The 18,699-nt window shown below is 36.0% G+C and overlaps 2 protein-coding genes across 2 annotated transcripts in view; one reads left to right on the top strand and one right to left on the bottom strand.

Annotated features, from left to right (window-relative positions):
- The window catches only part of LOC5564746, a 789,319-nt gene that overhangs the window by 347,871 nt on the left and 422,749 nt on the right, over window positions 1–18,699 (bottom strand). The gene's annotated exons all lie outside the window — the stretch shown is intronic.
- LOC5579518 (extensin) overlaps window positions 4,940–18,699 on the top strand; it is a 55,394-nt gene continuing 41,634 nt past the window's right edge. The window contains exon 1 of the mRNA XM_021837968.1: window positions 4,940–5,105. Within this exon, the coding sequence (XP_021693660.1) occupies window positions 5,091–5,105 (15 nt within the window). The 5' untranslated portion in view covers window positions 4,940–5,090. The remainder of the gene's footprint in view (window positions 5,106–18,699) is intronic.

The following is an 18,699-nucleotide window of genomic DNA, read 5'->3' as shown; positions in this document are numbered from 1 at the left end:
TATACAATTTCCTTCAGAATATTCATTCAATTTTCGCAAATTTTTCTTTTGTCAGCAATATAAGATAAAATTGATGAAATGAAGTAGTTTTTGTCACAAAGCATTTAGAAAAAACTAGTTTATGTAGTCAAAATCATGTGAATTCTGTTTGATAATGAGATTTTTCAATACTCTTAGTGAAAACGCCAAAAAATCATATATTTCATTTTAACGATAGAGTATGAAATTTTTCAAAATGTCAACTAGTTTTCACTTTGGATACTATTAGTAAGATGTATTTCATCGTAAAAGCGATGAGATTTTATGCAAATTGGATTTTTTTTATTGTGTTTCAGTCGAAACCCAAATGCACGGTGAATGGATCCTTTTCAATTTATATGGTTCCTATTACCGTGCATTAGTGTAAAAGGCATGAAATTATTCAGTAATATTAGATTTATTGTTATGTCGTCATTAAACTAATTCATATTAAGTTTTTGAAAGAATATGGAATGGTTTGGACAATACAGTCAAACCTCCTATAACGATTTTAATGAAAAAATAATTATTTAGCCAATTTTTTAACTTTTTATGGTTTTTATTGTAAATGAAGAGTGTTCAATCTTAAAAATGAGTGCGCACACTACTAGCAACATAGTTGCTCCATCAACAACGTTTCTTCAAGATACAAAATTAAATCATGATGAAAACTATACGCACGGTGAATGGTGCACATGACATTTTCAAACATATTTTTTGAGTATTTTTTGTAATGCATCACTAGTTTTAGATTTTTCCCTGAATTATTATATAATTGCACGCTACCTAGTGGTTTTCTAGTACGCTTCAAATTATTTCGAAAAATTATATATTTTTTTGAAGGGCAAAACTTTTTTTTTAATGCACGGTGAATATAGTTATAAATTGGGGGTGGAGGGTGAATATAGTTATAAATTGGGGGTGGGACATTTCGCATAAAAACGTTTCGCATAAGGACGTTTGGCATAATGAAAATTATATAACTTCTCTAAAATGCTGCCAGTTCTTGTACGAAACTACATTACGCGAAACGTCCATTATGCCAAACGTCCGTATGTTAAACGTCCTTATGCGAAACGTCTTTATGCGAAATGAGTCACCCCCTTATGAATTATTGGGAGTACATTTGGTAAATATCCTTCAAGATCTAATAGAGGAATCTTAAAGACAATTTCTAGACCCTGAGATCATTTCTAAGTAGTTTGTATAGAAAAATTACTGAATGAATCTTTGGAAATTTCAGTGCTGGCCAAATTAGAAGTATTTAGAAAATCTACAGAGAGTGACATCTAAATGTTCAATATGTTATACATGTTTTGAATATTTAGAAAAAAAAGAACTTAAAAGTCTCAGTCATGAAACTTTGTACTAAAAATGTGACTCCTATTTAGTATCTAAGGTGAAAATTCAAAATGTGTTTAAGTTTGGGTCTATGTTTAATTTAAAGGAAATGTGACTATTTTGACTCAAGGGGATTTTTTTTTATTTCCGTACAAAGTGGGCCGAAGGGTCTCAGATTTTCATGAAACTTTTTCCACAGGCAGGGCTCATCAATATATGAATAAAAAAAATTGAGAAAAATTCAGGGTCGCTTATTTTCCCGGAAAACTCAGTTGGAATTTTTTTGTTTTCCTCTAACACTACTTTCTTTGAAAAATCATAACTCATGAACGAAGCATCGTAGAAACAAAGTTTTTTTTTATGAAAATGAAAATAAATTTTCTCAGGAATAAAAAAAAATATTAACTGGAAAAAGTTTCCCACAAAATTTTCCACCGTTGAGAAAATTTGTAATGAAAAGCCGGAAAAACTATGTTCCAATTAGTGGAAAACTTTCAAAAATATATTTTTGAGAAGGTATTTTCATAAGCTTTAATCGTTGAAATTTTTGAAATGTACTTTTTTTTCGTTTTTGAGTTATGGCCAATTTTGCGGAAAATGACCATATAAGCCTTTTCTTTGAAAACCCATATTTCAATCGAAGCATCGGAAAAACAAAGATTTTTTATCAAAGCAATTGCAAATTTTCTAAAACATCTGAAAAAAAAATATATGGAATTGGTTTTAATGAAGTATAAGTCGGAATGGATGATATTTTTCATGAAAAATTACACCGCTAAGAAAAACTGAATAAAAAAACTGTTTTTGCCTCAATTTTTCATTACACTGAAATGGGATTCTTTCTTTTCTATGGAACAAATAAGATTATTCTTATTATTATTTTTAATTTCATTTATTCAATAATTCAGTATATAACTTACATTTTCATCTTAATACTATCTATTTTTTCAACCGGGAAGTCTTTGTGTCTTTGGTTGCTAACACCAGAAGATTTTCGTTTCTGGTTAACCATAATCATGCACTTCATGCAGATTTTCATCTTTTCCGTAATCCACCGAACTCCATTCGAATAAACTTGGTCATGAGACCATGGCTAATCGAGCGTAAATTTGTCCTTACTGTTTTGTGGCCGTCCAGTCCGAAGGGGTTACAGCATAGCGAATAGTATTCGTAGTATTGAACTTTGTCCATTTCAAAAGCTTCGATAATAACGAGTAATATAAAGCTGACAACACTTGCACTTTTTCACTGCTCTTTGTTAGTTTTTTGGTAAACTTATGATTCTCAAGCCATTTCAACGCTTTAAACCAGAATTGGTAAATACCTAATTGCCATATTGTCTACCCATTGATTTAACTGTCAATTTTGTAGTTACCTAACAGGTAGCTGGAAAAAATGCCTACATTATGATTGAGGAAACCTTTGTTTCTATGATGTTTCGTTCTTAAGTAGTTTTGTTTATATACTTATAAATTTGAAAATAAGCTTTATAAACTTATAAATGTATAAATTTGTGAACAGCTCATCTTGGCCATATTTGATCATGTTTTAGGAACGAAAAATGAGCGTATTTAAAATATGTTTTGGATTGGATCTTATTGATCGCTCTTTTCAAATATACTTTGTTTGTAAGCTGGAATAGCTAATCAGGTTAACATTATTTATTTTCCTTAACGGTGAAAAATGTCCTGGAAAACTTATTTCATTTAAAAAAATCTCAAGGTTTTGAGAAAATTTGATTCCGATTTGACAAAAAAAAAATGTTTCTGTGACGCTTTTATCTTCAGTTATGATTTTCGAACGAAAAGACTTGTACGAGAAACCTGGGCATTTTTCAAAAAACTATGACCAAACGCAGGAATTAAAAAGTAGTACATCCTAAAAATTTCAGTGATTGAAATTTATAAAATTCTGTTCTCAAAAATATTTCTTTGAAAATCTTACACGAGTTGGAACATAGTTTTCCCGGCTTTCTTTACGAATTTTCTCACCGGTGGAAAATTTTGTAGAAAACTTTTTCCAGTTAACATTTTTTTTTATTCCTTAGAAAATTTACTTTCATTTTCATAAAAAAACTTTGTTTCTACGATGCTTCTTTCTTGAGCTATGATTTTTCAAAGAAAAGGCTCAAAATGGCACATTTGCACATTTTTTACAAAATTGGCCATAACTCAAAAACGAAAAAAAAAAAAAAACATTTCAAAAATTTCAGCGATTAAAGCTTATGAAATTACCTTCTCAAAAATATTTTTTGAAAATTTTCCACGAGTTGGAGCATAGTTTTTCCGGCTTTTCTTTACGAATTTTCTCAACGGTGGAAAATTTTATGGAAAACTGTTTCCAGTTAATATTTTTTTATTCCTGAGAAAATTTTCTTTCATTTTCATAAAAAAAACTTTGTTTCTACGATGCTTCTTTCTTGAGCTATGATTTTTCAAAGAAAAGGCTCAAAATGGCACATTTGCACATTTTTTACAAAATTGGCCATAACTCAAAAACGAAAAAAAAAAAACATTTCAAAAATTTCAGCGATTAAAGCTTATGAAATTACCTTCTCAAAAATATTTTTTGAAAATTTTCCACGAGTTGGAGCATAGTTTTTCCGGCTTTTCTTTACGAATTTTCTCAACGGTGGAAAATTTTATGGAAAACTGTTTCCAGTTAATATTTTTTTATTCCTGAGAAAATTTTCTTTCATTTTCATAAAAAAAACTTTGTTTCTACGATGCTTCGTTCTTGAGTTATGATTTTTCAAAGTAAGTAGTGTCACAGGAAAACAAAAAAATCCAACTGAGTTTTCCGGGAAAATAAGCGACCCTGAATTTTCCTCATTTTTTTTTATTCATATATTGATGAGCCCTGCCTGTGGAAAAAGTTTCATGAAAATCTGAGACCCTTAGGCCCAAACCCGTACGGAAATAAAAAAAATCCCCTCAATCGTCATTTTTGAAAAGGGTGTATGAATTTTTGCTTTTAATTTATTTGGAAGATTGTTGGTTATTGAGAAAAATGATCTGTGAAGGGGTTATAGTTGATTATTTAGGCTAGGTGAAAAAATATAAACTCAACAACAAATCGAACTAGAACTATTTTGTTATGGTGAAAAAAATGTCTGGGCTGCAGCTTTTTTACAGACCATTTTTCTCTAAACCCAGCAGTTTCGAAGAGATCATTAAAAAATAAAATGCACGAAGAAACTCATAGGCCCTCTTCAAAAGTTACTGTTGAGTTAAAATGGGCGTTCAATCTATGTAGAACACATATTCTACAACACCAAAAACATCTTTAGAGTTTATACACATCGCAAAGTTGGTCGAACTCGATGACTGGTCGATTTGGCATGGAATTCGTCAGTTGAGTATGGGTGCCTTTTCTCACCTCCTTCGGTCAAACGATGCGTGACTGCGTCCACCCCCACACATACACAAACACACACACACACACACACTGGGTGACACACCAATCGCCTCCCCCATCCGTCGCCAAAAATGCTTCTGCTTTGTCTAGAGGGGACAACTCAAATGCATCCCCGACTCTCGGCCAAATTAGCTAGAAGCACGATATAAAAGCAAATTGGTTCACACCGAACGACGACAGTCACCTAGTGTATCAATTTGAAACCAATTTCGGTTTCCATTTTTATTTTTTTGGTCCGCGCTTTTCATCCGTTGTCCGTGCTTCGTGCTTGGTTGCATTTTTGCGGTTGCTGCTCTTTAAATTTCGCGATCGTCATGAAATCGTTTCTGGTGAGTGTGTTGTTTGTTAACTCTGGACCGGTCATGTCTGGTGAATCACAGAAAGGGGGGAAGCAAGTGTTTAATGAGTTCGGGAAAAGGGGTTCATTCAAATGGGAATCGGAAAAATCGTGCAAATGTATGGCGTGGCCACTGGTGTGTGAGTGATTGCAAGAATCCACAACTGGAATTTGCGGAAAAATTCTGGCATCAAGTGAACCGTGCCTCAGTGGTTCCTGCTACATGGAAGGGCGCTCATCATCACAAAAGCGGACGAATAACTCATAAATTAGTGATATTTGAAATGGTTTCGTTCTACATGCGAAGTTTGAAAGTTAAGGGTAAAAGGGGGTTAAGGGTGCCTTAACTTTCCCCACGGTATATCTGAAACATTCTATTTGAAACAAAAAATGTAGAGATTCCATTCGGAATCATGTAGAGAATTTTGTCGGAACCTTATAGAGGTTCTTACCGGAATCCGACCCGAAGAGATTCCTGTCGGTAGTTTGTAACAGATTTAGAACTAGTAGAAGGTTCCTTTGGAATCTAGAAGAGATTCCTTTCGGAATACTAGAAGAGATTTCTGATAGAATCTTGAATTGATTTCTGTCGGAATCTTATAGGGATTTCTATCGGAATATTGTAGAGATTCCTAACGTAGTATTGTAGGGATTCCTAACAGAATTTTTCTAACGGAATATTGTAGAGATTCCTGTCGGAAATAGGTTTACATTCCTGTTAGAATCTTGTAGAGATTTTTGTCGAAATCGTGTAGATATTCCTATCGAAATCGTGCAGAGATTCCTGTCAGAATGTTTGTAGAGTTTCCAGTAGGAATATTGTCGAGATTCCTGTTGGAATCGTGTAGAGATTCCTGTTGGAATCTTGTAAAGATTCCTGTTAGAATTTTGTAGAGATTTAAGTCGGAATCCTGTAGAGATTCCTGCCGGAATCTTGTAGAGACTTTTGTCGGAGTCTTGTAGAGATTCTTGTCGGGTTCTTGTTTTATAAGTATTATATTAGTCATTGAACAAATATTTTAAGTTTGTTGAGGTAGGATTTTATGGATTTACGATTCATTGGGGAACCACTATGCTATGTTTTAAATGAAGAGCAAAAATCCCCATCGAAACGCGAAACATTCGGCATGTGTACATGAAAAAAAAAATCCGGGAAAGCAGAGAGATTTGCGATTCTAAACATTCGGCGGTGGCCGTCGAGCAAATATTAAACACGAAAACGTCAATAAATAAAGTTGAAATCAATGAAAAATTCACCCCTCGCCGGGATTCAGCGTGCTTCATTGGTCCGGCTCGTGTTGGCTTTCCGAATCCCGAAACCGAATCAATAAATCAGAGTGGATTGAAATCGAGCCTTCCCACGTGTACCAGCCTTCTTTTTTTGGTCAAACGAACTTTTTTTTTCTCTGCGGTCCACTTTTCTCCCTGACCGGGATTGGAAAATGGCGGAAAAATATTTGAGGAGTGCTGTTTTTTGGCCGCAACTGAAAAATTCCCGTGCTGTATGTGATTGAATATTTTGATCAAATTGAAAACGGTTCTATAAATGGATGGCGAGTGGTGAAGCGAGGATAACTTGCAGCAAAAATATGTTTCGGTCAATTTTCCGTTTCAGGGGAGATTGGGGCAGGTTTTATTCCCTTTTGCTGAATGAATATGGTAGTTGATAGTGATTGAAGTGGTTTTCGATAAATTTCTTTGAAATGTACTTTAACCTGCATTCATTGATTCATACAGGGAACTTATGAAGATTCCTTTTGGAATGATGTAGAGATTCTTATAGGAATTATGTAGAAATTCTTGTCGAAATCTCTTAGAGATTCCATCTGGAATTTGGTAGATATTCCTTTCGGAATCTTGTAGAGATTCCTAAAGAAATTTTGCAAAGATTCCTATAGAAATCTTGTAGAGATTCCTGTCAGTATCCTGTCAAGATTCCTATCGGAATCTTAGAGAGATTATCTCTTCAAAATCTTGTAGAGATTCCTTTAGGAATCTTGTAGAGACTACTGTAGGAGTTTTGTAGAGACTCCTGTAGAAGTCTTGTGGCGATTTTCGTCAGAATCTTGTAAAGATTTCTGTCAGAATTTTGCAGATATTCCAATCGGAATATTGGAGAGAATCTTTTGTGGGAATCTCTTACAGATTCCATCTAGAATCTTGTGGAGATTTCTTCCGAAATCTTGTACAGATTCCTTTTGGAATCTCATACACGTTCCTATCGGAATCTTGTGCAGATTTTTATCGGAATCTTGAAAAGATTTTCCTCGAAATGTTGAAGAGACTCCTGTCAGAAACTTGTTGAGATATTGAATCTTGTAGAGATTACTGTCTGAATCTTGTAGAGACTTCCGTCGGAATCTTATAGAGATTCCTGTCGGGATGTTGTAGGACTTTTGTTAAAATCCTGTAAACATTTTTGTCGCAATGTTGAAAAGGTTCTTGTTGAAAACTAGAGATTTTGTCGGAATCTTATAGAGATTGCTGTCGGAATCTTGTAGAGATTCCTGACTGAGTTTTGCAGAGATTCCCGTCAGAATCTTTAAGAGATTTCTGTCAGAATCTTTAAGAGAAGTGTGTCGGAATCTTGTAGAGATTTTCGTCAGAATCTTGAAGCGATTTTTGTTGAAATGCTGAAAAGATTTCTGTCAAAAACTTGCAGAGATTCCTGTTGAAATCTTATGGAGATTCCTGTAGGAATCTTGTAGAGATTACTGTCGTAGTTTTGTGGAGATTTCTGTCGGAATCTTGTAGAGCTTTTCGTCGGAATCTTGTAACGATTTTTTCGGATGTTGAAGAGATTCCTTTCGGATGCTTGAAGAAACTCCTGTCGGAATCTTGCAGAGGTTCCTGTCGGAATTTCGTAGAGATTTCCGAATAAGATTATGTCTAGAGATTTTTGTCAGAATCTTGAAGAGAAGCTTGTCGGAGTTTTGTAGAGATTTTCTGTCGGAATATTGTGATGATTCTTGTCGGAGTTTTTTTTAGAGATTTCCATCGGAATCTTTCAGAGATTTCTGTCAGAATCTTGTAGAGATTTCTGTCGGAATCTTCTAGAGATTTTCATCGAAAATTTGTAGAGATTTCTGTTGGAATTTTGAAGATATTACAATCGGAATATTGTAGAGCTTCCTGTCGGAGTTTTGTAGAAATTTCCATCGGAATCTCTTAGAGATTTCTGTCGGAATCTTGTGGAGATTTTCGTCAGAATCTTGTAGAGATTTCTGTCAGAATTTTGCAGATATTCCAATCGGAATATTGGAGAGAATCCTGTCGGAATTTTGTAAAGAATCCTGTCGGAGTTTTGTTTTTTTTGTCGGAATTTGAAGAGATTCCTGGCGGGATCTTGTAGTGCTTCCTGTCGGATTCTTATAGAGATTACTGTTGAAATCTTCTAGAGATTTTCGTCTGAATCTTGTAGAGATTTTTTCGGATGTTGAAGAGATTTTTGAGAAGCTTGTTGAAATTCCTGTCGGAATCTTGCAGAGGTTCCTGTCGGAATTTTGTAGAGATTTCAGAAGAAGATTTTGTCTAAAGATTTCAGTCGGAATCTTGTAGAGATTTTCGTCGGAATCTTGTAGAGATTTCTGTCGGGCTCTTAAAGATATTACGATCAGAATCCTGCATAGAATCCTGTCGGAATCATGTACTGATTGCAGTCGGAATCTTGTAGAGATTCCTGTTGAAGTTTTGAAGAGATTTCCGTCGGAACCTTTTATAGATATCTGTCGAAATCTCTCAGAGATTTCTGTCGGAATCTTGTAGAGATTTTCGTCGGAATCTTGTAGATATTTCTGCCAGAATATGTAAGATATTCCGATCGGAATCTTGTAGAGAATCGTGTCGGAATCTTTTAGTGATTCCTTTCGGAGTTTTTAAGAGATTTTCGTCGGAATCTTTAGAGATTTCTTTCGAAATCTTTTTGAGATATCTATCGAAATCTTGTAGAAATTTTCGTCCAAATCTTGTAGAAATTTTATAGGATGTTGCGAAGATTCCTGTTGAAAGCTTGTTGAAATCCCTGTCGAAGTCTTATAGAGGCTCCTGTCAAAATTTCGTAGAGTTTTCCGAAGAATATTCTGTCTAGAGATTTCTGTCAAAATCTTGTTGAGAATCCTGTTGAGATCTTGAAGAGAATTCTGTAGGCATTTAGTAGAGAATCCTGATGGAATCTTGTTACGATTTCCGTTGAAATCTTGAAGAGATTCCTGTCGGAATTTTGCAGATATTTTTGTTGGAATATTTTAGAGAAATCCGATCCAAATCCAACCCAAATCCAATCCAATCCAATCCAATCCAAATCCAATCCAAATCCAATCCAAATCCAATCCAATCAAATCCAATCCAAATCCAATCCAAATCCAATCCAAATCCAATCCAAATCCAATCCAAATCCAATCCAAATCCAATCCAAATCCAATCCAAATCCAATCCAAATCCAATCCAAATCCAATCCAAATCCAATCCAAATCCAATCCAAATCCAATCCAAATCCAATCCAAATCCAATCCAAATCCAATCCAAATCCAATCCAAATCCAATCCAAATCCAATCCAATCCAATCCAATCCAAATCCAATCCAAATCCAATCCAAATCCAATCCAAATCCAATCCAAAATCCAATCCAAATCCAATCCAAATCCAATCCAAATCCAATCCAAATCCAATCCAAATCCAATCCAAATCCAATCCAAATCCAATCCAAATCCAATCCAAATCCAATCCAAATCCAATCCAAATCCAATCCAAATCCAATCCAAATCCAATCCAAATCCAATCCAAATCCAATCCAAATCCACAAATCCAATCCAAATCCAATCCAAATCCAATCCAAATCCAATCCAAATCCAATCCAAATCCAATCCAAATCCAATCCAAATCCAATCCAAATCCAATCCAAATCCAATCCAAATCCAATCCAAATCCAATCCAAATCCAATCCAAAATCCAATCCAAATCCAATCCAAATCCAATCCAAATCCAATCCAAATCCAATCCAAATCCAATCCAAATCCAATCCAAATCCAATCCAAATCCAATCCAAATCCAATCCAAAATCCAAATCCAAATCCAATCCAAATCCAATCCAAATCCAATCCAAATCCAATCCAAATCCAATCCAAATCCAATCCAAATCCAATCCAATCCAATCCAATCCAAATCCAATCCAAATCCAATCCAAATCCAATCCAAATCCAATCCAAATCCAATCCAAATCCAATCCAAATCCAATCCAAATCCAATCCAAATCCAATCCAAATCCAATCCAAATCCAATCCAAATCCAATCCAAATCCAATCCAAATCCAATCCAAATCCAATCCAAATCCAATCCAAATCCAATCCAAATCCAATCCAAATCCAATCCAAATCCAATCCAAATCCAATCCAAATCCAATCCAAATCCAATCCAAATCCAATCCAAATCCAATCCAAATCCAATCCAAATCCAATCCAAATCCAATCCAAATCCAATCCAAATCCAATCCAAATCCAATCCAAATCCAATCCAAATCCAATCCAAATCCAATCCAAATCCAATCCAAATCCAATCCAAATCCAATCCAAATCCAATCCAAATCCAATCCAAATCCAATCCAAATCCAATCCAAATCCAATCCAAATCCAATCCAAATCCAATCCAAATCCAATCCAAATCCAATCCAATCCAAATCCAATCCAAATCCAATCCAAATCCAATCCAAATCCAATCCAAATCCAATCCAAATCCAATCCAAATCCAATCCAAATCCAATCCAAATCCAATCCAAATCCAATCCAAATCCAATCCAAATCCAATCCAAATCCAATCCAAATCCAAATCCAATCCAAATCCAATCCAAATCCAATCCAAATCCAATCCAAATCCAATCCAAATCCAATCCAAATCCAATCCAAATCCAATCCAAATCCAATCCAAATCCAATCCAAATCCAATCCAAATCCAATCCAAATCCAATCCAAATCCAATCCAAATCCAATCCAAATCCAATCCAAATCCAATCCAAATCCAATCCAAATCCAATCCAAATCCAATCCAAATCCAATCCAAATCCAATCCAAATCCAATCCAAATCCAATCCAAATCCAATCCAAATCCAATCCAAATCCAATCCAAATCCAATCCAAATCCAATCCAAATCCAATCCAAATCCAATCCAAATCCAATCCAAATCCAATCCAAATCCAATCCAAATCCAATCCAAATCCAAATCCAATCCAAATCCAATCCAAATCCAATCCAAATCCAATCCAAATCCAATCCAAATCCAATCCAAATCCAATCCAAATCCAATCCAAATCCAATCCAATCCAATCCAAATCCAATCCAAATCCAATCCAAATCCAATCCAAATCCAATCCAAATCCATCCAAATCCAATCCAAATCCAATCCAATCCAATCCAAATCCAATCCAAATCCAATCCAAATCCAATCCAAATCCAATCCAAATCCAATCCAAATCCAATCCAAATCCAATCCAAATCCAATCCAAATCCAATCCAAATCCAATCCAAATCCAATCCAAATCCAATCCAAATCCAATCCAAAATCCAATCCAAATCCAATCCAAATCCAATCCAAATCCAATCCAAATCCAATCCAAATCCAATCCAAATCCAATCCAAATCCAATCCAAATCCAATCCAAATCCAATCCAAATCCAATCCAAATCCAATCCAAATCCAATCCAAATCCAATCCAAATCCAATCCAAATCCAATCCAAATCCAATCCAAATCCAATCCAAATCCAATCCAAATCCAATCCAAATCCAATCCAAATCCAATCCAAATCCAATCCAAATCCAATCCAAATCCAATCCAAATCCAATCCAAATCCAATCCAAATCCAATCCAAATCCAATCCAAATCCAATCCAAATCCAATCCAAATCCAATCCAAATCCAATCCAATCCAATCCAAATCCAATCCAAATCCAATCCAAATCCAATCCAAATCCAATCCAAATCCAATCCAAATCCAATCCAAATCCAATCCAAATCCAATCCAATCCAATCCAAATCCAATCCAATCCAATCCAAATCCAATCCAAATCCAATCCAAATCCAATCCAAATCCAATCCAAATCCAATCCAAATCCAATCCAAATCCAATCCAAATCCAATCCAAATCCAATCCAAATCCAATCCAAATCCAATCCAAATCCAATCCAAATCCAATCCAAATCCAATCCAAATCCAATCCAAATCCAATCCAAATCCAATCCAAATCCAATCCAAATCCAATCCAAATCCAATCCAAATCCAATCCAAATCCAATCCAATCCAATCCAATCCAAATCCAATCCAAATCCAATCCAAATCCAATCCAAATCCAATCCAATCCAAATCCAATCCAAATCCAATCCAAATCCAATCCAAATCCAATCCAAATCCAATCCAAATCCAATCCAAATCCAATCCAAATCCAATCCAAATCCAATCCAAATCCAATCCAAATCCAATCCAAATCAAATCCAAATCAATCGAAATCGAATCGAAATCGAATCGAAATCGAATCGAAATCGAATCGAAATCGAATCGAAATCGAATCGAAATCGAATCGAAATCGAATCGAAATCGAATCGAAATCGAATCGAAATCGAATCGAAATCGAATCGAAATCGAATCGAAATCGAATCGAAATCGAATCGAAATCGAATCGAATCGAATCGAAATCGAATCGAAATCGAATCGAAATCGAATCGAAATCGAATCGAATCGAATCGAAATCGAATCGAAATCGAATCGAAATCGAATCGAAATCGAATCGAAATCGAATCGAAATCGAATCGAAATCGAATCGAAATCGAATCGAAATCGAATCGAAATCGAATCGAAATCGAATCGAAATCGAATCGAAATCGAATCGAAATCGAATCGAAATCGAATCGAAATCGAATCGAAATCGAATCGAAATCGAATCGAAATCGAATCGAAATCGAATCGAAATCGAATCGAAATCGAATCGAAATCGAATCGAAATCGAATCGAAATCGAATCGAAATCGAATCGAAATCGAATCGAAATCGAATCGAAATCGAATCGAAATCGAATCGAAATCGAATCGAAATCGAATCGAAATCGAATCGAAATCGAATCGAAATCGAATCGAAATCGAATCGAAATCGAATCGAAATCGAATCGAAATCGAATCGAAATCGAATCGAAATCGAATCGAAATCGAATCGAAATCGAATCGAAATCGAATCGAAATCGAATCGAAATCGAATCGAAATCGAATCGAAATCGAATCGAAATCGAATCGAAATCGAATCGAAATCGAATCGAAATCGAATCGAAATCGAATCGAAATCGAATCGAATCGAAATCGAATCGAAATCGAATCGAAATTGAAATCAAATCGAAATTCATCCAAATTCAATCTAGTTTAAAACTAATTGAAATATTTCTATTGCTTCGACACATTGTAGTTTATAACACATTTTACGCAGCTGCTTTTGCTTCAAATTTGAGCAAAACTCAATATCAATTTTCCTCATGCATCCAACCGTGGCTCTGCTGCTGTTACCAAGAATGATGATGATGGTAACGATGATGATGATAAAAATTATGATCACCATGCAGTCTGCTGCTGGAACAAATGTTTTATAACATGCTTCCTCACCCCTAGTGGTCTTCTCTCCCCTGAGTTTGATAATGAAAAGCGAGCATGCATTTTACAGTGTCAGAATAAATTTCTTCGACTTCTACTTCGGAGAAAAACAATGCTCCACAGAGCTCTCTCAGTATCATTGTAACCGACTCCCCAAAAAGCCACCGCCCGAGACGAAGAAGGTCCGGTCAGTGGGGCACCGAAATCAATTGTGTTCCATACATTCATGGGAAGGAAAAACTCGAATCCAGAAAACTCAGAAGCTACTGACTAGCGAGCTTCAGTCTCGGATGTTTTCCATTCCGAAAGAGGAAAAAAGGGGAATCTAAGTCGCCATGAGTGCCACACCACATCCATCGTGCCCGTAGTTAGGTGTATCCTGTCTCTACATGGGTTATGAAGAAAAGGGGAATCGATTACATACGGAGTCTACAAAATTGCAGAGAAGATTTACTGCTTAAGTAGTTGGAATCCGTAATAGTTCTACTTTTTTTTTGTGGAATGCATCCTTGGTAGAGGGTTGTTGTGACTAATGTGAGATGAGATTTCAGATGAAAATCCTCTTAACATTTGGATTCATCTAAGTAAAGGTGTTATAGAATCACATTCCAGGTGAAATATTGGTTTTAAAACGGTTTTAAAACCCAATTTTTGTTCTAAGTCGGTTATTAAGCCATTATAAAACCAAAACTATAGCTTGAAATGTTTAATACAGTTTTGTTTGAAAGGAGTAGTCGTCCAGACAACTATTTTGGTTTTATTATGGTTTTAAAGACCAGTTTTCCAATTTATCTCGGTAATAAAACCTCTATAATGCCAGAAATTTTTATTTGGGCTGTGATAAAATTATTTTCTTTTGTTTGCCATACTGAACTGGTGCATCATTTTTTTTGTATTAGTTTATCTTTGCTTTGACTTTTAAGCTTATTTCAAAGTGTCTGAATAGATGTAGTTTTAGGATAAGTTTTGCTCCATTCCTTCTAAAGTTCATTCATCTTCCTTCAACTATCCGACTCTACTTCTGCATGGTTACCTTAAGTACCCAATTTTGCTTCAATGTTATCGCCACCACCATCATGGATGGGAAAGGACGACGAAGCGTTGTCCTGGTGCCATCCTTTCGAGCAGCAGCTCATCGAAGCCCATTTGAGAGAATCGCATTGTAGACCGTTTCTGGGTTGGAATCACACATAGGTGGTAACGCTTTTGGCATCGCATCAATCATCGTCTTCTTTCTCGGAACACCCTTCCACCTTTCTCTCTCTCTCACTGGTCCCAATGGTGATACCAAGACGACGAGTGTCATAAATGTTGTCCAATGAGAAGATTATTCATTGGCACTGCTCCGGCCAACGGTTGGAACCCCAACTGCCATGGGGAATTCTCCTGCCCGCAAATGGATTGAATGGAAGCCACTTCTCATGCATGGATGCAGAAGTGGTTGTATGATGGTTAGAAGGATTGGAAAAATCATAAATTTTTGGCATATGCAAGCAAGTGAGTGACACGTGCTCCAGATGAAATGGTTTTACGGTTTGAAATAGGTGGAATTTATAACAGAATAGAATCATTTCACGTTGGGCTTAAGATTTGCTATATTAAGAGCAAATGATCTCAGACAGGCTTTAATAATGCTTCTTAAGACTACGTTAGAACTTTCAATAAAATTTGAAATGATAAAGAAAAGCACAATTAAAGAATTAGTAGAAAATTTCATCTTAAGCCTAACTGGTCTTAAATTGGCTTTATAATGGTCTTGAACGTTTTTCTACCAATATAATACCGATTTCATCCCTCCTAACGGTTCCCCAAAAATCCTAATGCTCCACTTTTCGGTCACGACCCAGTCATTCGGAACGTGACAATTTCTGACAGTTGACATCGATACCGTGCGGTTGATCGACGTTAAATGATTTTCAACGGTGGAAAGCCTGACATACATAAAAAAAAAACTCCATCTGGAAAGGCTTAATGTCCCCCGGTTGACACAAAACCGCAGTCAGCCCAAAGCAGCAAATGAATTGAATGTTCGGAGTCCGGTGATATGCCAGAAATCGATACCCCCTTCCAAACCCTTAGAGCTGGAGATGGGGCCCGCATCAACATATGCAGCGAGTCAAACTACTCGTATGAGTAGTGGGAAAAAGTTTTTCCTCCTCATCCTCCTCGATTGGTAGCACTGGACTGAACAAGTTCGATTCAATCGACGGGGACTGCATCGGAAAAAAGCACGCTGGTTCAAATGCTGTCAGGCAGCCTCTCGATTTCCCCTGGTTGATGTGAGCCGGGTGAATCGGAAAATTTATCAGTCAATGTGTTCGGTGTCATTCGAGAGCGGGGAGCGGGAGAGGGATTCTATTTCCGGTGGAAAAAGCTGTGACAGGTAAAATAGTGAACTTTGACGAACGATGGCTTAGTTTTTCGAGAGGAATTTTGTTGAGAGGATGCTTTGTTTGGGAATTTGGAGCTTTGATATCGAACATGAAAAGTTTCAAGTGCTTAAGCTGTTCCTGAGAATGTACTGCTACAATTTCGACAGTCTCGTTAAAATACCAAGCTTCAGGTAGTTTTTTTTTATTTCATTTCATTTATTTCAGTAAAAAAATACGATACAATAATTTGAACATTCCCTACTGAACTATTGTTCTTTAAAAGGTGTTGTTCAGTATCCTATCTGTCTAATAGTAAATTAGTTTGTAATTCAGATGACTCTTATCACTAGTTAATAACCAAATTTCTGTAATTATTAAGAATGTATTGTTTTAGTTTCCGTCTAAAAGTAAATTGCGTGGGAGCTGTTTTTATCTGTTCTGGGATTTGATTATATTTACTCGGACCTACATTGGCGAATCGATGTCGCCCTATCTCAGCTCGTTGATTCCCTTCCAGAGATTTTTTTTGGGTTATCGGTCGATAAGATTTTTCGATAATACGCAGACTTTACTCGTTTTTTGCATTCAGTCAGCTTCTTGTTCGAACGAGCCAAAAGAACTTTTAGTTGCTGATCCTGTCGATTGTGTTTCCATCTTTGATATAGTATTAGTTCCCACATTTCCAGGTTAAACCAAGGACAGCAGTTATTTTTGATACGCACTTCAACAGATCTACTACTTGAATGAATTTTACGATGATTAGTGTAATTTCCAGAGATCGCTACCAGTCGATCGTTTGGAGACAGTGTTCTAAAGTCGAACGAGTTAAGATAATTTTGAAACTGTTCGCCCAGTTGGTAATCGTCTGTAGTTAGTAATAGTTTTGGTAGCCATGGAAGTGTGGAACATAGTGAAGATATATCGATGATCACTGAAATTACAATCCAAGGTAAAGTTGGTAAGTTTGTGGGAGTTGTCTGCATCAGCAACTACATAGTCCAGTATATTATTGCTGCTGGATCGTGTAACAATCGTGTTTGTTACAACCATATTATATGCAGCGAGAAGCTGAAGATAAGTCTGGATTCCTCTAGAATCAGAATTGTTGATTGGCAAATTCATGTCCCCTAACACGAATTGACAATGGACCATTGATGCTATAAGACGGCCAAATTGTCTTTAACCTATCATCATTTACTCTTTCTGGTGCGTATTTTTGAAAGCGACTCCTACAGTACTAGTGATTCTTTCGCATGACACAATTTTACTCCTGTCTTAATTGAGCCCCAATCCCCATAGTTCCATGGGAATCAACAAAATCAAATCAATCAAGATCAGATATCAGGTAACTTAAAAAGTTTTGAAATTCTGCAAAGCTCAGATTTGGTGTCCTGAAATGATTACAACTGGAACTGAAGATAGATTCTAACTGGAATTAAAAGAGATTTCTTCAGCAATCCTAAAGATATTTTTAAGGCTTATGAAATTAAGATAAGTAACAAGTAACAAGTAGAGTAGAGTGTAGAGTTTTCTTTGAGAGTGTGGAGATTCAGTTCAGAAACTTGTAGAGATACCCATCGGAATCTTGTACAGATTTCTCTCAGAATATTGTACAAATTACTCTCGGAATCTTGTAGAGATTCGCCATGGAGTCTTGTGGACATTTCTCTCGGAAACTTGTAGAGATTCCATTCTAAATCTTGCAGAAATTCCTATCAAAATCTTGTATAGATTCCTCTTAGAATCATTCCTCTCAGAATCTTGAAGAGATTCCTCTCGGAAACTTTCAGAGGTTCCTCTCGGAAACTTGTAGAGATTCCTCTCAGAATCTTGTAGGGCTTCCTTTCAAAATCTTGTAGAGCTTCCTGTGGGAATCTTGTAGAGATTACTATCGGAGTCTTGAAGATATTCCTCTCAGAATAATTAAGAGATGTCTCTCAGAATCTTGTACAGATTCCTCTCGGAATCTTGTAAAGATATTTCTCGGAAATTTGTAAAGATTTCTGTCGTTATCTGGCGGAGATTTATCGCGTAATTTTGTTGAGATTCATCCAGGAAAAATGAAGAAAGTCATCTATGAATCTTGTGGCAATTACTGTCGGAAACTTGTAGAGATTCCTCCAGAAATCTTGTAGAAGTTCATGTCTGAATCTTGTAGAGACTTCTCTCGGAATCGTGTAAAGATTCCTCTCGAAATTTTGTAGAGCTTCGTCTCGGAATCTTGTAAAAATTCCTCTCGGAATTCAATAGAGATTCGTTCTGGAATCGTGTAAAAGTTCTTCTCGGAATCTTGTAGAGATTCGCTTCAGAGTTCTGTAGGAATTCCTATCGGAATCTTGTACAGAGTCCAATCGTAATATTGTAAAGATTCGTCTCGAAATCTTGTTGACATTCCTTTAGAAAAATTTTGTAGAAATTCCTGTCAGTGTCAGTGATTTCTGTCGGAATATTGTATAGATTCCTCTAGGAATGTTGTAGAAGTTTCTGTCGGAATCTTGTAGTGATTCCTTCGGAATCGTGTAGAGATTCCTCTAGGAATCTTGTGGATGATCCTGTCGGAGTCATGAAGAGATTCTCTCTCGGAATCTTGTAGAGGCTC

The sequence above is a fragment of the Aedes aegypti genome, chromosome 1, assembly GCF_002204515.2.
Source record: "Aedes aegypti strain LVP_AGWG chromosome 1, AaegL5.0 Primary Assembly, whole genome shotgun sequence".
NCBI lineage: Eukaryota > Metazoa > Arthropoda > Insecta > Diptera > Culicidae > Aedes > Aedes aegypti.
Note: the sequence above shows the minus strand (reverse complement) of the source record. Positions and strands in the feature narration are given on the sequence as shown.